Raw genomic sequence first — 18,136 nt, 5'->3', positions numbered from 1 at the left:
GAATGGAGAGCAAAAAGCCTTTTGCTTTCTTGCTCTCTTATTCCTTGCTTAGATTTTTTTCTGCTTCCACTCACAAGGCCAAATTAATAAGCAGACTGATGCGAGTCCTCTTTTGAAAGCAGTGATAGTCCAAAGGACAACTTCTTAGGTTATTTGTAGTGCTGGAGCTAACAACAACCTACAGCAGCAGTCTGCTGCCAGAGTGAACGCATGAGCTCCCAGGCTGCAAGAGCACAGCTGAGGAGTGCATTAGGAATGGGGAGATTAACAGCCCGCTGTGTGAGGCACATTGCTGCCCTGTACCTATCAGCCGCTTTTGTGGGATGCTGCAGGATGCAATCCCCTGCAGGGATTTGAAAGCCCCGTGCTTGGCAACAGCTCTGTGTTTCCTCTGAGTACCAGGCGTGACTGAACGCAAAGTGCTTGTAAGTGCTGGGATTTGCAGGGTGGCAGAAGGTACTGCGTTGCCTGTAGCAGTGGATATCGCCTGATTAGGCTCAGCTGGCCCCCTCTTGCTGATGACCTGGCAAAAAAGAAAGATGCTGTTGTTGATTATCATCAGACAGCAGCCTCTGCGAGGCTGTGGAGGGTAGAGAATCCATCAGAGCGGAAGGCAGCTCAGCCTTCAGTAAAAACAAAGAGAGAGCAGAGCTGGTTCATCCTGGTCAGTTAAAAGTGGATGTGTCATTGCACGCTGAAAGGGCGATGGTTTCCTTAGTACATTCTAGTCGTTATCTGTTTTACTATTTCCCTTTAAAGGTAATTTTGTTCCTAGTTGGGAATATTTGGTCGGGCTCTGTGGAAGCCTTGAAACATCAGCCCAAGCTGTCGCGTGGACTTTTGTAGCCAAGAGCCCAGTTTCTGTAGCAGGGTAGTTCTCCCCAAACTGTGCCCTTTACCTGGAGGGGTCTCGCTGTCGTAAGTGTCCTGAATGTGATGCAGCTGTCTCCTGACAGAGGAACAACCAGTACTACTGCACAGTTCTATTTCTGGCTTTAGGCATGGTCTCAGAAAGGACTTCCTGTGGCTAAGAGGTGATAGTAGAGGAACACAAATGTACTTTGAGACTCATGACTCTTGGTGTCAACTGGAACTGTCTGCTTGGCTGATCCGGTGTGTAGCAAAGCAGCCAGGACTACATTTGCCATCTTTTCCAGTGTCAGCTGTGATCTGGAACCGGCTGAGTTAACAATGTAAAAGGAAGCTTTTTATATAAGCCAGACTAAGTGATTTACCATTGTGATCTGAAGATGAAACCATCTTTTCACATTGGTCCTAGGAGACTTTTCTTCTGTTTATTAACTGAAGAAGCAGAGGTAGCCTTTGGGACACTTTTTTTTATATATCGCGGTTGGACTGCTCACTTGATACCCCAAAACTGGGAAGCTTACTGCTTTCCATAACAGCCCATTTTAGGTTGACTTCATTGTTCGAAGGGCAGACTTCAGTGCCTGGTGCTGCGTTAGTGTAGGTGCAGAGAGAGCACAAGATGAGCATAAGCATTCTGTGATAGGAAAGAGTGATGGGCCCGAGAAGTCCGTTCACCCGATACCCTGGTTTGTCTTCAGAATGTAGTTTCTCTTCTGGACAGTCTCTGCTAATTGTGCTCTCTAGTAAGGCCATTACTGGCATCTGAGTAACTGGCTCAGATGGAAAGAACCGTACGAGAAAGGCCCCATCGTAGTCAAAATGGAGCGAAAGTGCTGTAGTACCTCAGAACCCAACTTTTCAGATCCAAGGAATGAATAAGTGGCATATATTTAGCTCTGCTGGTTCAGCTCAAACACTTTCAGATCTAAATAAAGGAGGATGTCTCCTCTTTATACTGAGAATGCTGAGCCATCCCCTCTTGCTTTGTTGTGCAGCAATTTGGCTATTTGTACTCATAATAATCATTGCATTGTCCTAATATCTGACTCCTGGTCTGGGACCAGGAGCCCTTTGTGATAGTGTTTGAACCGCAAGGCAGTCCCTGCTCCAGAGGATAAATACTCAAGGAATTGGGGGACAAAAGCCCCTTTTGAAAATTGGCTTTAGTTTCATAGGACAAATGGCAAGAAATTTGTGTGCTTCACTCACAATTGCTCTTTAGAAGTTGGAGCTGATATTTCTGTGTTAAAGCCCTGAGTGAGTCTGTCAAATGTCAGTAGTTGTATTTGACAGCAGCTTTTTTTCCTTCCACTCCTACTTCGCTAATCTGGTTTGGCTCCAAAGAATCCAGCGTTAGGTTGCCTTTCATGTTTTGGTAACTTGTGTTGAAGAGGGCAACCTTCATGCACTTGAAGTACTTTATTACAGAGCTGTCAACAGCAATTTAAAGGGGAACTTTGGCTCCATACGCAAAAGATTAAAGGGTTTCTCTTTGCTTTCAAATGGGGAAATAGCTCTTACATGTCTAATGCTAAAAGCATAATGCACTGGGGTCTTATGGCATGGGTCCAGCATAGTAGGTGAAATACCTCTCTTGCCTGCAAATGACATTTGAAACAAGCATGAGTAATAATGAACTAGCTTTGAATCTGCAGGAGCTGTTGTTGTATGTCCGCTATACAGTATGCGGACAGTGCCCTTAGGAAACCCGTTTTCTCCTCATCAGTTACGAACAGGGCTGAGTTTTTGGTGACTTGACAATATCCAAGTGCAGAATGTGGACCAAAGGGTTAGAGCGTGATGTGCTCTGGGCAGTGAGGCTGTTGGTGCGTGTAGGATGAGATGAGGGGAAGGTGAGGAGAGCATGAGCTAGCAGTGTTGCCGTAAGTTTACGACAGCAAGAGGACATAAATCGTGCAGATTTCTGCCTGCATTGATAGTGGTGGAGCTGCCAGACAATCTGTGCTTTTTTTTTTTCTTGTTGTTTTTGTTATTGTTGCTTGCTTCTTCTCCTATATAGTAGTTAAGATAAGAGCTAAATGGAAATCCATGCTATTAGTATAAGCCATAGTTGTACAAATGTTTCCTTTCCATGTATAACCTACAAAAACTTAGGTGTACTGCAGACTATATATGGGAAATTTCAATACCTCTGACTTCTGTGCTGCTTGTAGCAATTGCTGTGTGGTACAAACCCCAGGAAATGGATGAGAGCAAATCCTGAGATGTGAGAGAAGAGATTGAAATCTTCTGCTCTGAACTAAGGTTTATACCGAGGGATGTGTGTGTGGTGGTCGTCTTGGAGCTAAAAAGGTTAAAGAAACAGAGTCCATTATTGGCTCTGTCAATTTGTGTTAGCTTTCAAATTGTTAAGAATAACAACCTTCCTTCAACCCCCAGCAGTCCGGCGGGCAGAGCAGTCCTTAGCAATCTCATATGTTTGCTGGCTGTTGGTAATGAGGGACAGAGGGCTGGCGGAGCTCAGTTACCTTCTGTCATTGGGCATGGAGCAGTGTGGGGACCCCTCAGTTGACAGCTGCTCTCTTCCACTGTTCTGAGGGGGGCCTAAATTCCCCCAGCCCATCCAGTTAGAAAGCTACAATTCCTTCCCGATTTCTCTTTCTCCCCATCCTTGTAGTGACACAATGAGTTCTTACTACTGCAGTTGTATTTTAAACAAACCCTTAAGCAGGACTGCATCAGTGGGGAATGCACCAGGGAATGAACTGTTTGCAGGCGTGTGGCACTGTAATGACATGCCATTTTTACCCCCTCCTCCTCCCTCCGAATGTAGCACAACAGTAAGAAAGCAATCTTCAGCGTTGCCTGTTCAAAGAGAACCAAACAGAAACTGACTCCCTTTCAGTCTTTCCCTTTGGTTGCGATTTTGATTTGGCTGAAGAGCCTTTTTGGCGTGTCTCCGTGCATGCTGTAACAACAAACTCTTGTATGGGGAGTGTAGCACTGATAGTTGCCATGCTACAGAAGAGGTTTTTCCCTAATTGTTCTGGGATTTTTCTGTTCTCAATCTCTGGTGCTCTTTCTAGTTCCAAAACCATTTTGGAGCTATTGTAGCTGCTTGGTTTGGCATATGTTGTCTACAGCATTCCCTCTGCAAGGAGTAATTTAACACAAATGTGAGATCATCCTGCAATGTTGGAAAGGATATTAAAAAAAAAAAAAAATTGCAGAAAAGCCTTTGTTTCCAAACTTGGACTTGCACAACAACATTCATCGTGTGGAATGGCCAGGCTTTGTGTACTCAGAGCCCTTTGAGAATGTTATCTTCACATTTTTGGGGTGAAAAATATAGAAGTTGCAGAGGGAGCAAAGAGGTGGCCATTTTAGATAAAATTGGCAGGAGCTCTGGTCTCCTATCCCTTTAGTCAGGGAGGTGGGGCTAAACAGGGTATGGAAATCAGGCCCTTTTGGGATTGAAGGGGAAGTCCTAGCACGCAACCAGCCTGTGTATGAAGAGCAGTTCCTTGCCTGCTCTTTCTTGTATCTCAGGTAGCTCAGTGGTGCTCATCTCTATAACCTGGTGCTTGGAATTGGGTATTCCTGAGCCACAGCTGTGCTTTTAGTCTCTTCCTGAAGTGTGATCCTTTCCCCCAGCTTTGGGCCCATCACTCTGAGTTTCTCCATAATTAGGTAAGCAGCTCTCAAGTTAGACTGGGGATGTATTCATGGGGGAGGGCACTGAAATGTTCCCAGGAAGCTGCTGAGAATTAAGGAGAGAGTTGGGAGGGAGTTCAGCTCCAGGGGAGATGTTGAGAGGACACAGAGAAGAGAAGGCAGACAGTGCAGGGGGAAGCTGCTGAGGCAGCCCAGCACTTATCCCTGCTCTGCTTTCACGAGCTCTGCAAAAATGCAGGGTCCCTTCTCCTCACATCCTGCCTTCCCCCAGGGTACGGAGGACTGCGGGGCAAAATGAGGGAGGAGGAGAGTGGGCGGTTCTGGCAGAGAGTGGAGGAGGAAAAGAAGGAAAAAAGCTGAACTGTTGAACTAGGTATTTTTTGGTGTCCAGGCAGCTGCATTCCTGGCACTGCACGAAGGCCCTAATGTGCTGTGTGGTGGCTGTAACAGTTGCTCTGATTTATGCCCTGTGTCCATCTCCAGATGCTATTTCTATCCCTTTGGTTAAAGACTTAATGATTTCATGCTTGCTATTAGTGTCATGATCCCAGACTGCAAGCTACATGTTGGATTCTCCCCTTGTCTTCCCTAGCTCATGGCCATTTAAATGCTAGAGATGTTTTCTGTTTTTCGTTCGCCTGAGTGAAAATCCTTCCCTTGTCCCGGTTTTGTGCGCGTTTCCGTTCGGGGGACTAGCTGTGGTTTGTAAGCTACGATGAACGTTCCGGGAGGCATCTCTGTTTCTGTGCTGTATGTGCTGTACAGATATTTGGCAGCGAGAGGGCCGTGTTTTCCTAGCGTGTGAGCAGCCAGGAAGCCCATGGGCAGCCCCAGTCCACCATCACACCGCTGTCTGTTCAGTCATCGTTGTGTGCCATTTGTGCAACCTGTCTCTGATACCCAATTACCACTCGTACTTCTAAAAAGTCACCTAGTTCACCTAGTTCAGTGTCATACTAGAAAACACAAGTCTAGTTGATTGGTTTGTTTTCAAGTGATGATATTTTGAAAGAATAAAGTGCTTGGTGCCTTTCATCCAAGGAAAGCAGAACATTTTCCATACCGATGTTTTGAACCCGCTAGGCATCAGCCAGGTAAATGTTAACTGTTCACAGGCTTGCAGTGGGAGGAGTAATAGGCAAATGCTGAGCTCATTCCTCACCTTTTGGCAAGGGGAACTTGGTTAGCAGCTGAGTTGGACACCATCGTGGGATACAACTTGGGAATTGCAACTGCTGTTCCTGCTCGTGTCACAGCATCCTCTTGCTTTACCTTTAAACAAATCAGGTAAATTTTACAATGTAATTAACCAAAGTAGGTAACTTTGACTTTCTGTCCTCATCCCTATTTGATGTATCTGTGGCATATGGAATTTTTTTTTTTAATATGCAACACTTCTTTTTCTTGTTAATAAGGTTAGTTATAAAAGCCTATAGCTTGTTTTTCCCATTTATTCCGTGAGTGCTTATCTAACAGTGGCTCACAAGTGGTTTCCCAACATTTTCTCCATCCTTTTGTTTTAAATATTTAGGATTTGGCCAAAATAGCTTCGTCTGGCTTTTCTCCGAAGCCTGTCTTGGTATTGAAATAATATATTTAGCTCTTTCACATTTTGTCACTTGCAGTTGTACAACTTACTCCATAGTCTCTGCTCCACTTCAGAACAGGCTGCTTGAGGCACAAGAGAGGAGTAGCTTTTTTAAAAAGCGGTGTTTTTGCATGGCTGATGTCCAGCTGTAACCTGACTTGCATTATCACAAGTAAGCACGTGGTAAGAGCCCAGGGAAGTGCTGGTTGCCAGCTGACAGCCCTCTTCTCTTTCCTCTGCTAGCTAGTCCTGATATTTGCTCCTGTCAGCCCTGCTGTTTGCAGATGATGTCCGATAGGGGAGAGCAGCCTTGAGATTTTATTGTTGATCTGAGGCTTGGACTGCTGCCATAAATAGCGGGGCCTTTGGCTGGTGAGGGGGGTGTTCAGGGCTGGCTTGTGGCAGTAAATACTGATGGGAATGCAAGGTTGAGAGCACCTCGCAGCACCCTGATTTTGTGAAAATGGAACACGATAATCTAATGTGCAGGTTACCGCATGCTAATTGTTTTCACCTTCAGCCAGCAAATAACCAGAATTTTGGGAGGGTTTTTTTGTTGGTGCAGGGTGTGGGGGTGGGTGGTGGGTTTTTTGTTTTTTGGGGGTGTTTTTTTTTTTGTTTTTTTTTTTTTTTTTAAGGAGAATTCTGACCATAGGGAGGTGTTTGTGAATCCCATGTGGGTGTAGGCCTGAAAGAAGGGTAGCAGTTCTGGACATGTACAGTAGCTGAGGAGAGGTTTGGGGAATGATAGTCTTTGGGCAGCTGAGCCCCTTTAAAGAAAAGGAGGGGCTTAGGTTAAGTTGCATTTAACTTAAACCTGTGCTCCTCAGTCAGTCACTCCAGGCACTGGAAATAAATAACAAAATAATCCTCTTGCATAGTGAACCATTACTCGTGTTAAATCAGCTATAAAAATCTTTTAAATTAATTTGGCCCTTTATAATTGCTTGTGTGAGCTATAGTTAAGAAATGCTACAACTTACATTTTTGTTGATCAAGATATGAAGTTGCCCTTGCACTTGCTGGTACTCTTCCAGGCACTTCAGTTGCTGAAATTAGGCAGAATTTCATTCACCTGTCACACACTGCAAGTGAAGGTATTAGTACATTTTGTCACTTTAGCTCCTCAGAGGCCAGAAAAACCAGCCAGTGAAAGCATCCACGTTTCAAAGCCACCTTTGCCTAAGATTCAACAGGGCCTCTCCGTGCAACCCTGCACCCTGCTGATGGGAGAGGGTGTATCTAGACGGGAGAGGGTGTATCTAGACTTGAGGCCACATAGACAGGTTCTTCCTTCATGAAATACTGTGGGTAATTTATTTGATAGTTGAGGAGGGTACCTTTTACCAAAGGGAAAGTACAATGCTATACTATTATAAGGTAAGGAATGCTGTCAGTGTCTCTTTCAAAAATGCTGTATTTGTGCGGACCTTCAATCTCTCTAGCTGCAAGCAGGCTTTCAACTTTACTTTTTAAATTATTTTGCAGCTTCTGTTGGCGTCAGATGGATGATAGGCGTTACAGAAATTAACAAGGGCTCCACCTATGGCAACAGTGACAACAAACAGAAACAAAAGTAGTATCTTCAGAGACTGCTTCAACCCAAAGGGAAGAAATGCAACTTCTGAAAACTCTTAAGTGCATATCACGGTCCTTCAAGTGAGATCAGAGGAAGGGTAGGATGAGCAACTGCCAGGCATATCTGAATTTGTGCTCCTGTTATTTTTCTCTTGGGGTTGGGCTGGATTCCACACTTGAAAGAGGCACACTCCTTCATATACTCTTCACAACAGGTTTGCATTTGTTTGGTTGGTTTGTTTTCGTATAAAGTATCTTATGTTTTGAAGAAGAAGAAAAATCCAGTGCACTTATATGATGAGAGACCCCCACCTGGAAACTAACCAGTGGTTGCTGAGGTGCAGGCTTTATCTTAATGTGCTCTAAGGAAAGGATAAATGTCAGAAGAATGTTACAAGAAGACTAAAATTGATATTTGTCTAGATCATGCATTAACAGTTTAACCACCATAATCTGTCAATGTTTAAATACAGTAAAATGCTCTGCTTCATTATACCAGTGTTGGACTGAAGCAACTCTACTGAAGTAGCAGGATTACAGTAGAGTTTTTCTGCACACAGAATTTATTCCCACAGTATGCACCACAGTGGCCCTTTTTAAAACTTCAGTCAGACTCTGGATAAGGGCCTTGTTGTGTTAGATCAGAACCTTGCAGTAGCAAAACCTGGAGTGTAATTTGGCTTTGAGGCCCGAACAGAGCTCAAGTTAGCCACTGCCACATCTTTCCCCAGGCGATACACCAGTGGGATACCTGAAACCTGTAATTCTTCTAAGAATAAACTGTTTAGAGTTTGGAAAAACTGAGGTAATAACCACTTTCAACTTCAAACACTAGGCCTTTCTAACAACGGTGGAAACAAAAAACAAGTGGGTATGCTGTAACAAAGTAAATGCAAAGTAATGCAAAGTCTGCATTAAAAGTTATTTCCCTCCACTTTACACTGTTGTAATCCCAATTAATCTGCTTTCCTCTCTTTTCTGATAAATTGGTTTTACATGGAGCCTCATAACATTTGATTTGAGGTAATACTTAACTAATTTCTTGTTTTTATTTTGGAGAAAAGAGGGGAATTGGGAGAGAAACCTAGGGCAGTGTGGTATCACTTGGGTTTTTTTTTTTTCTTAACGATTCTCTGCATTTGACACCCTTCTGTAGTAAGTAAAAATAGTTATCAGGTCCCTTGGAAAAACTTTACTTTGTTGATGTCGCATTCCTAGTATTGATTCCTGGGCATTCTCCTCTGTTGATAAGCTTCTAATGTCAAGGATATGTAAGAAAGTTAGTGCAAAGAGCTTGTTTTTTTTTTTTTTTAAAAAAAAAAATGGATAAAGGTGGGTGAGGGGGAGACTCCAACTATGAACAGTAATGGAAATCTAAACTTTTTTTTATCTAAAGATAGTGATACTGAGCAGTGAGTGGGGCATTTTTCTTAACGCTTCCACTGATGTTACATTTTCATTGCACCATGATAGCCTAGGGATGCACAGCTTATGTTGCTTTAGAAAAGAAAGCAAGCAGTCTGAATTTTAGCAGCTAGGGTAAAGACCATTTCTCTTTTGCTCTAGTAAAACTGAAGCAAGAAGAAAGAAGGCTCATACAACAAAATAAATCATAACATGAAATATGCATTTGCTGTTCAGTATATCAGATCATTTTAATACATAGCACCTAAAAAGCAGGTAAAGTAATGCTTTCAGCATGGGGCAGGCGGTAAAGCTTTTTGACAGTGGAAGCAGTTGGTAAAATGTACAGTATGAAGGAAGGAACTAGGCCTTAGGGATTTCAAGGGACTAGTTTTTTGTTTTGTTTTTGTGTACACATGCATTCCCTATGATGTGAAACTTTCTGGAACAGGTTATACAATGTCACGAACATAAAGACAGGCTTCAGTCTACATTTCATATGTTGGAAAATTGAGACTGAAGGATACTGTCATGCTTATTAAGCTATGCTGTTAATAAAGTGCACACCCTTCTGTGCTGAAGGGCAACCATGCACCTCTGTAGGCTAAAACAATCTAACAGAAAACAGAGTATACAAACATGTAGTAGCATCTGAAGGGCTAGGTAATACAGTAAGTATGCTAATGAGCCAGATATGACGACAGTGAAAAGGGTTGCAGCAGGGGAAAGATCTCTTCAAGCTAGCATTTTACTCAGCAGCTTTTGTCATGGTGATGGAATGAACTCTGCGTGCAGGTGAGAGTAGTTCTGAACAGCAAATACATACTCTTGTCATGACAGAGTTCAGCTTATTGCCTTTCTAAAGAACCACCGATTTAACATGCTGCTAGGAAGACGTTGAACATTCTTTGTGAATCATCTTGGTCATTTCCGCTCTAGCTGCGTGCAGTACCACCTCTCCAAGACAAAAGTACCAAACATGTAAATACTTTTTGAATGAGCGTATAGAATATTTTGTATTTGTTTCCCTGGGACCAACCCTTAGAACAGGCCTAAGGCTAGACATGCCAGGCCTGGATCCTTCCTCTTAGACACTTCTAGAAGGCCCAGTGCACAAGGACTGTACCACTGGGCCCTTCCAGCAATCACTGGGAAAAAGCAGCTTAACGGTACTTGCCAAAGTTAAACTAGTCCAGTTCACTGTATTAAAAGAATGACAACTACATCATTAGGCATCAGTGTTTGCCCCTTTCCACCACCACAAGCAACTGTATGTTCTACAACTGCCTTAACAAAAGTAGTCTTATGTTGGTTTATAAGAAAATAAAAATATAAGAAGTTGAAGTGCAGTGAGCAAGTTTTCTTTTGGTCAGCAGCAATGAACTAGTAACATTTCAATCCTTACCTTTCTTCTGATAACTCCTAAAAGCTGTATTCAGTTCCTTTTTGCCTATATGGACACAATCCATTTTAGACAGGGAAACCTAAAGATAACGAGGAGACAAAAAGCTCAGATATTCCTGATGCACCAAGAAGTGAAGACTAGAACAGGCCACAGAGCCTTTTACCTCAGGCACTTTGAGTAGAGGGTTGCTTAGGGTGACAAACCCTCCCATCGTTACTGAAAGTAGGGAACAGAGGGGATTTCTTTTTTTAAAGTCAGCATAATATTTTTGAAAGCCCAGACGCATGAAGTTAATGAACTGCACAGTGAGGCTTGTCCATTTCTAGATTTAAATGCCAGATTTCATGATACCTTCTCGAGTGCTACTAAGCTGCCAAAAGCTACCCCTTAGCAGTAACAAACTAAAGAAAGATTTGTGGATTAAAAGGAGACAAAACTTTAGAATAAAGCCAAATATTAAAAGTAAGTTTTCTGCTTTATAAGTTATCAATCAATGTTAAGGTCTGAAATGATGGTAATAGGAATATATAAACTTGCACTCCTAATGCTTATAAAAAGTTATTACCTGTTTATAGTAAGGAGAGACAAACAAAATGAATATACCTAAACAGATCAAACACTGCAGACTTTCTTATAACTGTCTCCTTCCCACTTCTACCCTCTCTCCCATTTTTAAGAGGATGAAACGACATCATTGAACAATCAAAGTTCAGGATCAGACAGTGGTTTTATAAAAGTTTATAAACAAGTAAGTAAGTTTGTGGGGTTTTTTGCGCCCAGCAGAACACAAGAATAGGCTTCACTGATTCTGTTCTCAACCATTCCTGGTTGTAGTAATCTAGTCTAGGAAGAAAGTTATTTCAGACCTTAATGCTATCCCTTATAGAATAAGCAGGATAAGGAATTGCACATGACCTTATTTCCTCAGGGTGGGGTGGGGAGAGAACCTGAATTCTGTTAGTGCCTGTGCAGTGTAGACTTTTCTTACACATCATCTTGCTGAACCTGACAAAATATTCACAACTGCAGTACAAAAGAAGCTTCATTCTAGATTGCTTACCCTTAAACAAAAGACAGAGGTGAAAAAAAGTAGTTTAAAATGTGACAGGACCCCATATCCCATACAGTTACACATTCATTTTCAGGAGAAAAAAAAAAAGCCTTACAAACAACTCCTAAAATAAACCATTTATTGAGAAAAAAAAAAAAAAAAAACCTTTTTAAAATTTCATTAATCAGCCTTGTGCATAACAAATCTGAAGCTCGCCAAAAAACAAATAAACAAAAAAACAGTAAAAGTTCACAGTCAGTGCACTCAACAGATTAAAAAACAAGGTCCATAACGCCCGATAACACTACAGCATTTTTTTTGAACCTAGAGAGTTCAAAAATACTACATATTAACATTACAGTTCTCAATCAAATGAGAAACAGGAGAAAGAACAAAAAAAGGTATGGTCCATATACAGTAGTAATGGCACTTTCACTGTAACATGCAGCTTCTTTCAACTTGCGGACACTGTCACATGAGCAACATGTGCCAAGTAAAACATACAGGAGCAGCAGAAAAAAAAATGACGCTTGTCACTTGTGCAGTCTTCGTAAGTTTAACTTTTATACTGTTTCTCAGCACAGTCTTTATGTAAATATTACATACAGTAGTGATTAAAAGATACTTTGCTAGAATAAAAAAGGCCAGAGACTGAGTAACTTCATTCTTCATCTGTGCAAACCTGGGAAGGGGACAAAAGACAGTGAGTCCAATTGCCATCGTCTTGCTGCAGTCAAAGGCAATAGATCAATTTCTTCAGCACCTTCCTTGAACAGAAGGTTAACAAACATCACTGAAGTTTTCTTCTTTCTTCTCCCTTGTTATAATGTTAATACGTTATAACTGTTTTTAAATGAATACTGATATTTCCGCTGTCACCCTGCAATTCTTAGGCATATAAGGCAGCATTCTGCCTATGTGATAGATAGAATTTGGCCGGGGTTGCATTTATAAGATGGATGGGGGTGATGATCCCAAATACACTGTTACTTGAACCACAATACTGAAGTGAACAACTTGATGCTGGAAAATGTCACAGAATCATGTAACCTACTGTGCTTCTACCTCTTCCAAAAAAAGTTACATCCAAATTTGTAGATGAAAATATTCTTAGGCAAATAATGAAACCAAATTTCATTCAAATTTCATTCTCGAGCATGTGCTTGTTCCCTTTTTCATGGAGGGAACCCTTCTCTCTACATTACTGAAGTCTGTGCATACATACTCACTAAAATTGTAGGTGCACAGCCCTTCAGATCCAATTACTACCACTGAGCCTACTCTAAAGTTTGACAAGTTCCTCTAATATAAAAGAAAAAAGCATCTTGAAATAGCAGTGAAAACTTATTGTATGGTACACATCAGCTTCTTAGTCAAGTGCTTGCTAGCAACATCATATATGCCTCTCACAAGTTGCCAAACCTTGCCTTCTGGATAGCATCAACTTAGTATCAGCCTACCACCAGGATACAAAGCCCCGTGGCATACGTGTAAATAACAAGCCCAACTAACAAGCAGCCTTGTCTGATTCACATCTACAGTCTTTGCAGCCAAAGCCATGAGACAAACCTTGACAAAAGGATGGTCGAGGAGCTGGCTAGCTGTCCACCTCATCTTTGGGTCACTTTCCAGGCAGTGGCAAAGGAAGTCTTTCCCTTCTGGGCTCACCTTGTCAGGAATAGGAGGTTTATGACCCATCCCCACTCTATACATGATCTGGAAGTTGTGCTCGTATTCATGCCAAGGCCTCTGCAACAGATAACAAAACTGCTAAGTGCAAGCTTTAGTGAGTAATTTGTTAGCCAGACCTATTGCTAGAGCAATATTTCTGGAATTCAGGAATTTAAAAAAGACCCCAGTGCTCATGGGCTTTGTGATAAATTGCTATGAGGGGACCAAGAACCTTCAGAGCAACTGCTATGAGCAGTTTCCTTTCATGCAGTTTCCTTTCATTCAGTATGTGAAATATCCTTACCTTACCAGTGACCATCTCTATTACAACACAGCCCAGGCTCCAGATGTCCGCTGCGCGCCCGTGCCCTTCTCCTTTAGCTCTAGTAATGACTTCTGGAGCCATGTACGCTTTGAAACAATACATATGGTGTCATCAGTTCATACAGCAGAAGGAACAGTATGTACTTAAGCGATTAACTGAGCAAACCAAATACTTGCTAACACATCTGCAATGAATTACCACAAGCTACAGCTTTTCTTGCTAAGCTGTATCATTTGCAGGCTTCTTGTTCTCTGACACCTTTGCAGCATAAACCTCTCAATTTGAAAAATAACAGTGAAAATGCTGGATGCTTTCAGTTATTTGCATTTCTTTTTTTTTAAAGTAGATTAAGCAGCTGTTCCAGTAAGGACACTACTGTTTCAATAAGGCTGCAGAGAAAGGTACAGCCCCAGAAAAAGCACACTCCAGAACATTTACAGTTACCAGACAAATACAGTATTGTCTTTTCAGTTCTGTTGTTCTGGCTTCTGGATGTAAAGCACATCTCACTAGCGAAGGTCAAACTAAGCTTCCCTAAAAATGTATCAGTTTACTCCAAGCCAGACTTCTGATTGAGGCATCTAGTCATCACAAAAGATGACAAGTATCTGCCTAGTAAATATTTCCTCACCTGCAGTCCCCAAAGTACTGTTCACTTCTCCAGGCATTGTCTGGGTGTTGTTCTTCAATTTCACTGAGCAGCCAAAGTCTCCCAATTTAATCAGTCCAGATGAGGTAAGAAAGATGTTGGCTCCTAGGAAGCACGAAGAAAAATGTTAACACTTGTTAAATCAGTGCTGAATTGAGGAATGAGGACTTCTTGGCATGATACGCTATTGGAAGTTACATAGTAGGTAACAGCTGAATTTGCACTTAGATCTTTACCTGTGGATTAAGTGTGAAAAATGTTAGCATTAAAGATGCTGTTCCCCACAGGGTACACGCTCACTTAGCCAACTGGATTTTTGGTCAGTTTCTGTTAACGCTAAAATGTACTGGAAGACGACGATAAGAAGTGTTCGAAACACCAGAGCAGTACAGCAGGCAAAGTCCATCAGCTTTCCTGATGAAAAATTACTCCAGGAATTCATGAATTCCAGTACTTAGCCTTTGTGAGCACTGCACTACAAAAACCACCCCAAAAGTCAGTCTTCACAGGCTGTCCTTAAGGATTTTCCTCGCAGAGGCCACTGTTGCCTACCTACCAGTATCACCTTCTGAGTCAAAACAGATGATACCATACAGCTGTATCATCACAGCAGACTCACAAAATGAAGTCTATGGCATTGGCTTATTACATATAACACCAAATGCCCTATTCTGTTTTGTTGTGCTTCTAGTACAATTTCTGGAGGACGATTATCTATTAGTAGATAGCCACACTGCCAACATACACTAGCAAAAATTACCCTTGCATAGCTGAAATTCTCCATGGGGATTCAGCAGTTGGCTTCAAGTCACTTGCACTACACAACACTGCCATATATACCAAGTGGTTTTGATAATCAGTGGTTTTCATTACTTCAGTATCCTGCCAAGACACATGTTGAGAGCCAACAGAGAACAGGCAGAGCAGAATGCTCAGTATGCAGGTCAGGCCAAATTTTGGATTCTGCAAGCAGGGTCCAAATGAGTCATCTGGCAGAAATACAGCCTGAGCTGTTTTTTCTTGTGGAAAGATGAACAACAGTACGCCCAGAACAAAATTACCTGCCTACTCTAGGATAACCCAAATGTCGGGGGCTTCATTGCACATAGCCTTTTCCCATGTCACTCAGAAGTACCTTGCATAAATGGCTCATCTGAATATGACCTTTCAAAGTTTCTCACTTTTGTTCCACCTTGAACATGGGACAGTGCAGGAATTCTTGTCTGCTCCTCCTTTCTATTATGCTCTCTTAGTTAATGAGTTTTTCCAGTTAGCTTGGCTGGGAATTCACAGAAAAGAAAAAAAGTCCTCAAAAAGCTCAAGTCAAAAAAAAGGCAGTGCAGGCCAACGATGCCAAAACTCTGCCCATTTCTCAGAGGGCTTCTCCTGCAGTTATGAGAATACTTGATAACTAAAGCAAGATTTACGTAGTTCAAGAGGTGTCACACATAACTGCATTAAAAGGAGGAAAAAAATCATTAAGAGAAATAAATTCCAAACTTTGATTCCTGTAAACTTTTAACAACATGTGAAAGAAGAATCATCTTTCAGTAAATACAGGCAGCGTGTCTGTATGTTTTCCACTCCTGCCATTCAGGTGCCTGCATGTATTCAAGATAAAATTCTTTGGCTGGAAGTTTGCCACAGGAGGTGCACATGCATCCAGAGTCAATCTGGACCCTGCACTCATGGGCACGTGTAATGGATGGGGGTGAACCATCATCCCTCGGCACCTTCAAGAAAAACAGAATCCAGTAAGACACCCAAGCAGTACAGACAGCAGATGGATGAGACACTAAGTATGGGCAATGCATTAGAATGACAGTTACTATGTCATTAACTTTCTCCTTTGAACTACTGTCCACAGCTTTTCTTCTGATGGTGATTTTCAAGCAATTGCCATATAGAAGATGGACACACTTAGCCCATACAAAGAGCTTGGGAAAAACGGCCACCACTAACAAATATGTTCACAAGGATGTTTTGTAAACCTATGTTCTGGTTCCCCAAGAAAGCATCATACAGAGTTCACGGATGGCGAGCTGTAAAGTGGTTTCTGGCTACTAAAGTGAGCTGACCCGAAGTCAAACGATCTCTCTTTTGACTAAATCCTAAGCTATTCTGATAGCTCACTTTGTTAAATTTAACCAATTTTACTGTGAAAGCTCCTATGAGCCCTCCTACGTTCCTGAAAACATCTGGAACTGTCAAATGTGATGAAGCAATGAACCAAGGTTTCACCAGGGAAGATAGAGAGACAGAACTTAAAGACATTTGCTGTCAGCTGAACAAGGCTTCCATTTAGCATTGTCTGCTAGAACCACTGTTTTTTTTAAGGTCTGCACTGGAGACTCAGACCAAGCTGTAGGAGTCTTTAAAAAGGGTCTCCTTTGTTAGATGAAGCCTGCACAGAATCAACCAGGACTTCGGTAAGAGAACAGGAGATTTAAGAGCAGTACTTCAAGGATGCATGACCCTCTTTCCCTTTGACAGTTAACGTGAATGGGAACACAACAAAATTTCTATCATATGTGCTGGGGTAATAAGCAAAATAAAACTGGAGGCCATGGCTAAAACAACAAAAGAGTACAATACTCATTTGTTCCTTTCTTTCCTCCTACATATATGTTACCAAAAGCAGATCAAAGTTTATAGGATATCCTTGGATTTCCCCCATTGATATCACAAGACATTCCGGACAGGCTGCAAACAAGAGCAGATGTCCAGTGGTACTCTTGCTACAGCAAATAACAGTTATGATCCAAAGCATTTAAACTGAAGTTTAGTGCCCTGTACCTCTCTGCCAAGTCAGTCCCCTAAGGAGGGCAGTGAAAAATCATGATACTAGCATGATATTCCAAGGATACTGATGTCAATCCTGAGAGACCAAGAGGAAATACCAAGAGCCCCACTGACGACTGTGGCATAATTACACAAACGGAGGCAGCTCATATCCATTCCTCAGCCAGCACTGAAGCAGTGCAGCAGCCAAGTTCATTCGAGAAATAAGAACTTGATTCAGGCCAAATGCTACCTTTCAATGACAATAACAGCTCTAAGCCTCCTCTTTTATTCCATCTCTTAGAAAAGGGGACGTGCCCATAGTCTCCTGTTGAATGACTTTCCTTCCCTTGTACTAACCATGAAAACATGAAAGCGGGAATAGCAGAAATTTTGGAAGAGATAACAAAAATGTTAATGAGACTGTAATAGTACTGCAATGAAGACCTCCTGGCCTGGAGGATCTCGTTCACAGGTTTCTAATTTACTGAAGTTTCAGATACAGTCCCTTCTGTCTTTGCATTCCTTCATTCTAAAAATAGTCTGAGCACTCTGCAGGAATATGCTTTCTCTTCAAGAGAGAAGGCACCGGGCACGACCTTCGTGATTAATTCCTCTTGATTTAGCACTTGTGAGACGCCACTTGGAGTGCTGTGTCCTAGTTTTGGACTCCCCAGTACAAGAGAGGCATCGACATACTTGAGTAAGTTAAGTGGAGGGTCATGAAGATGGTCAGGGGGCTGCTGAAGATGTAAGGAGAGGCCGAGAGATGGATTTGTTTCGCCTGGAGAAGGCCAGGGGGAAAATGTATTACTGTTTTCCGCTGTACACGGGGAGGGTATAGAGAAGATGGAAGCAGACTTTTTCCTCAAAGGCACACAGTGAAAGGATAGGGGGCAATGGACGCAAACTGTCACCTCTGCAAATTCCAGCGAGGTATTAGGAAAAAGTTCTTCCACAGCAAGGGTGGTCAATCACTGCGACAGCAGTCCAGAGAAGTGGAGGAATCTCTGTTCCTAGAGATGCTCATAACTCAACTAGACAACTAGGCCCTGGAGCCATCTAACTTTGACACTGGATCTGACACTGAGGGTGGCGCTGCTGAGAGTGCAGAGTGAGAGAGAGAGAGGGCTGAGCAAGAGATCTCCAGAGGTTCCTTTCTCAGCATCAAATATTCT

The 18,136-nt window shown here is 42.2% G+C and overlaps 2 protein-coding genes across 15 annotated transcripts in view; one reads left to right on the top strand and one right to left on the bottom strand.

The window, feature by feature from the left end:
- Nucleotides 1–10,420, top strand: part of AGPAT4 (1-acylglycerol-3-phosphate O-acyltransferase 4) — a 90,623-nt gene extending 80,203 nt beyond the window's left edge. For all 6 annotated transcript variants that reach the window (XM_068938906.1, XM_068938902.1, XM_068938907.1 and 3 more), the window contains one exon: nt 7,583–10,420. In XM_068938906.1, coding sequence (XP_068795007.1) covers nt 7,583–7,674 — 92 coding nt within the window. In that variant the 3' untranslated portion in view covers nt 7,675–10,420. The remainder of the gene's footprint in view (nt 1–7,582) is intronic.
- A 1,322-nt stretch (nt 10,421–11,742) lies between these two features.
- MAP3K4 (mitogen-activated protein kinase kinase kinase 4) overlaps nt 11,743–18,136 on the bottom strand; it is a 79,807-nt gene continuing 73,413 nt past the window's right edge. For 5 of the 9 annotated variants that reach the window (XR_011140274.1, XR_011140275.1, XR_011140276.1 and 2 more), the window contains one exon: nt 14,207–14,282. Coding sequence is in view for 6 of the 9 variants with exons in the window: in XM_068938899.1 (XP_068795000.1) it covers nt 14,250–14,282 (33 nt within the window). In the remaining 3 variants the exon portion in view is untranslated. Of the gene's footprint in view, nt 12,215–13,101; nt 13,282–13,507; nt 13,615–14,159; nt 14,283–18,136 lie in introns of those variants that run through there. The other 4 variants (XM_068938894.1, XM_068938896.1, XM_068938895.1 and 1 more) reach the window with 1 other exon arrangement.

Source organism: Struthio camelus, chromosome 3, assembly GCF_040807025.1.
Source record: "Struthio camelus isolate bStrCam1 chromosome 3, bStrCam1.hap1, whole genome shotgun sequence".
Lineage (NCBI taxonomy): Eukaryota > Metazoa > Chordata > Aves > Struthioniformes > Struthionidae > Struthio > Struthio camelus.
This window is presented reverse-complemented; position numbering and strand designations above follow the sequence as displayed.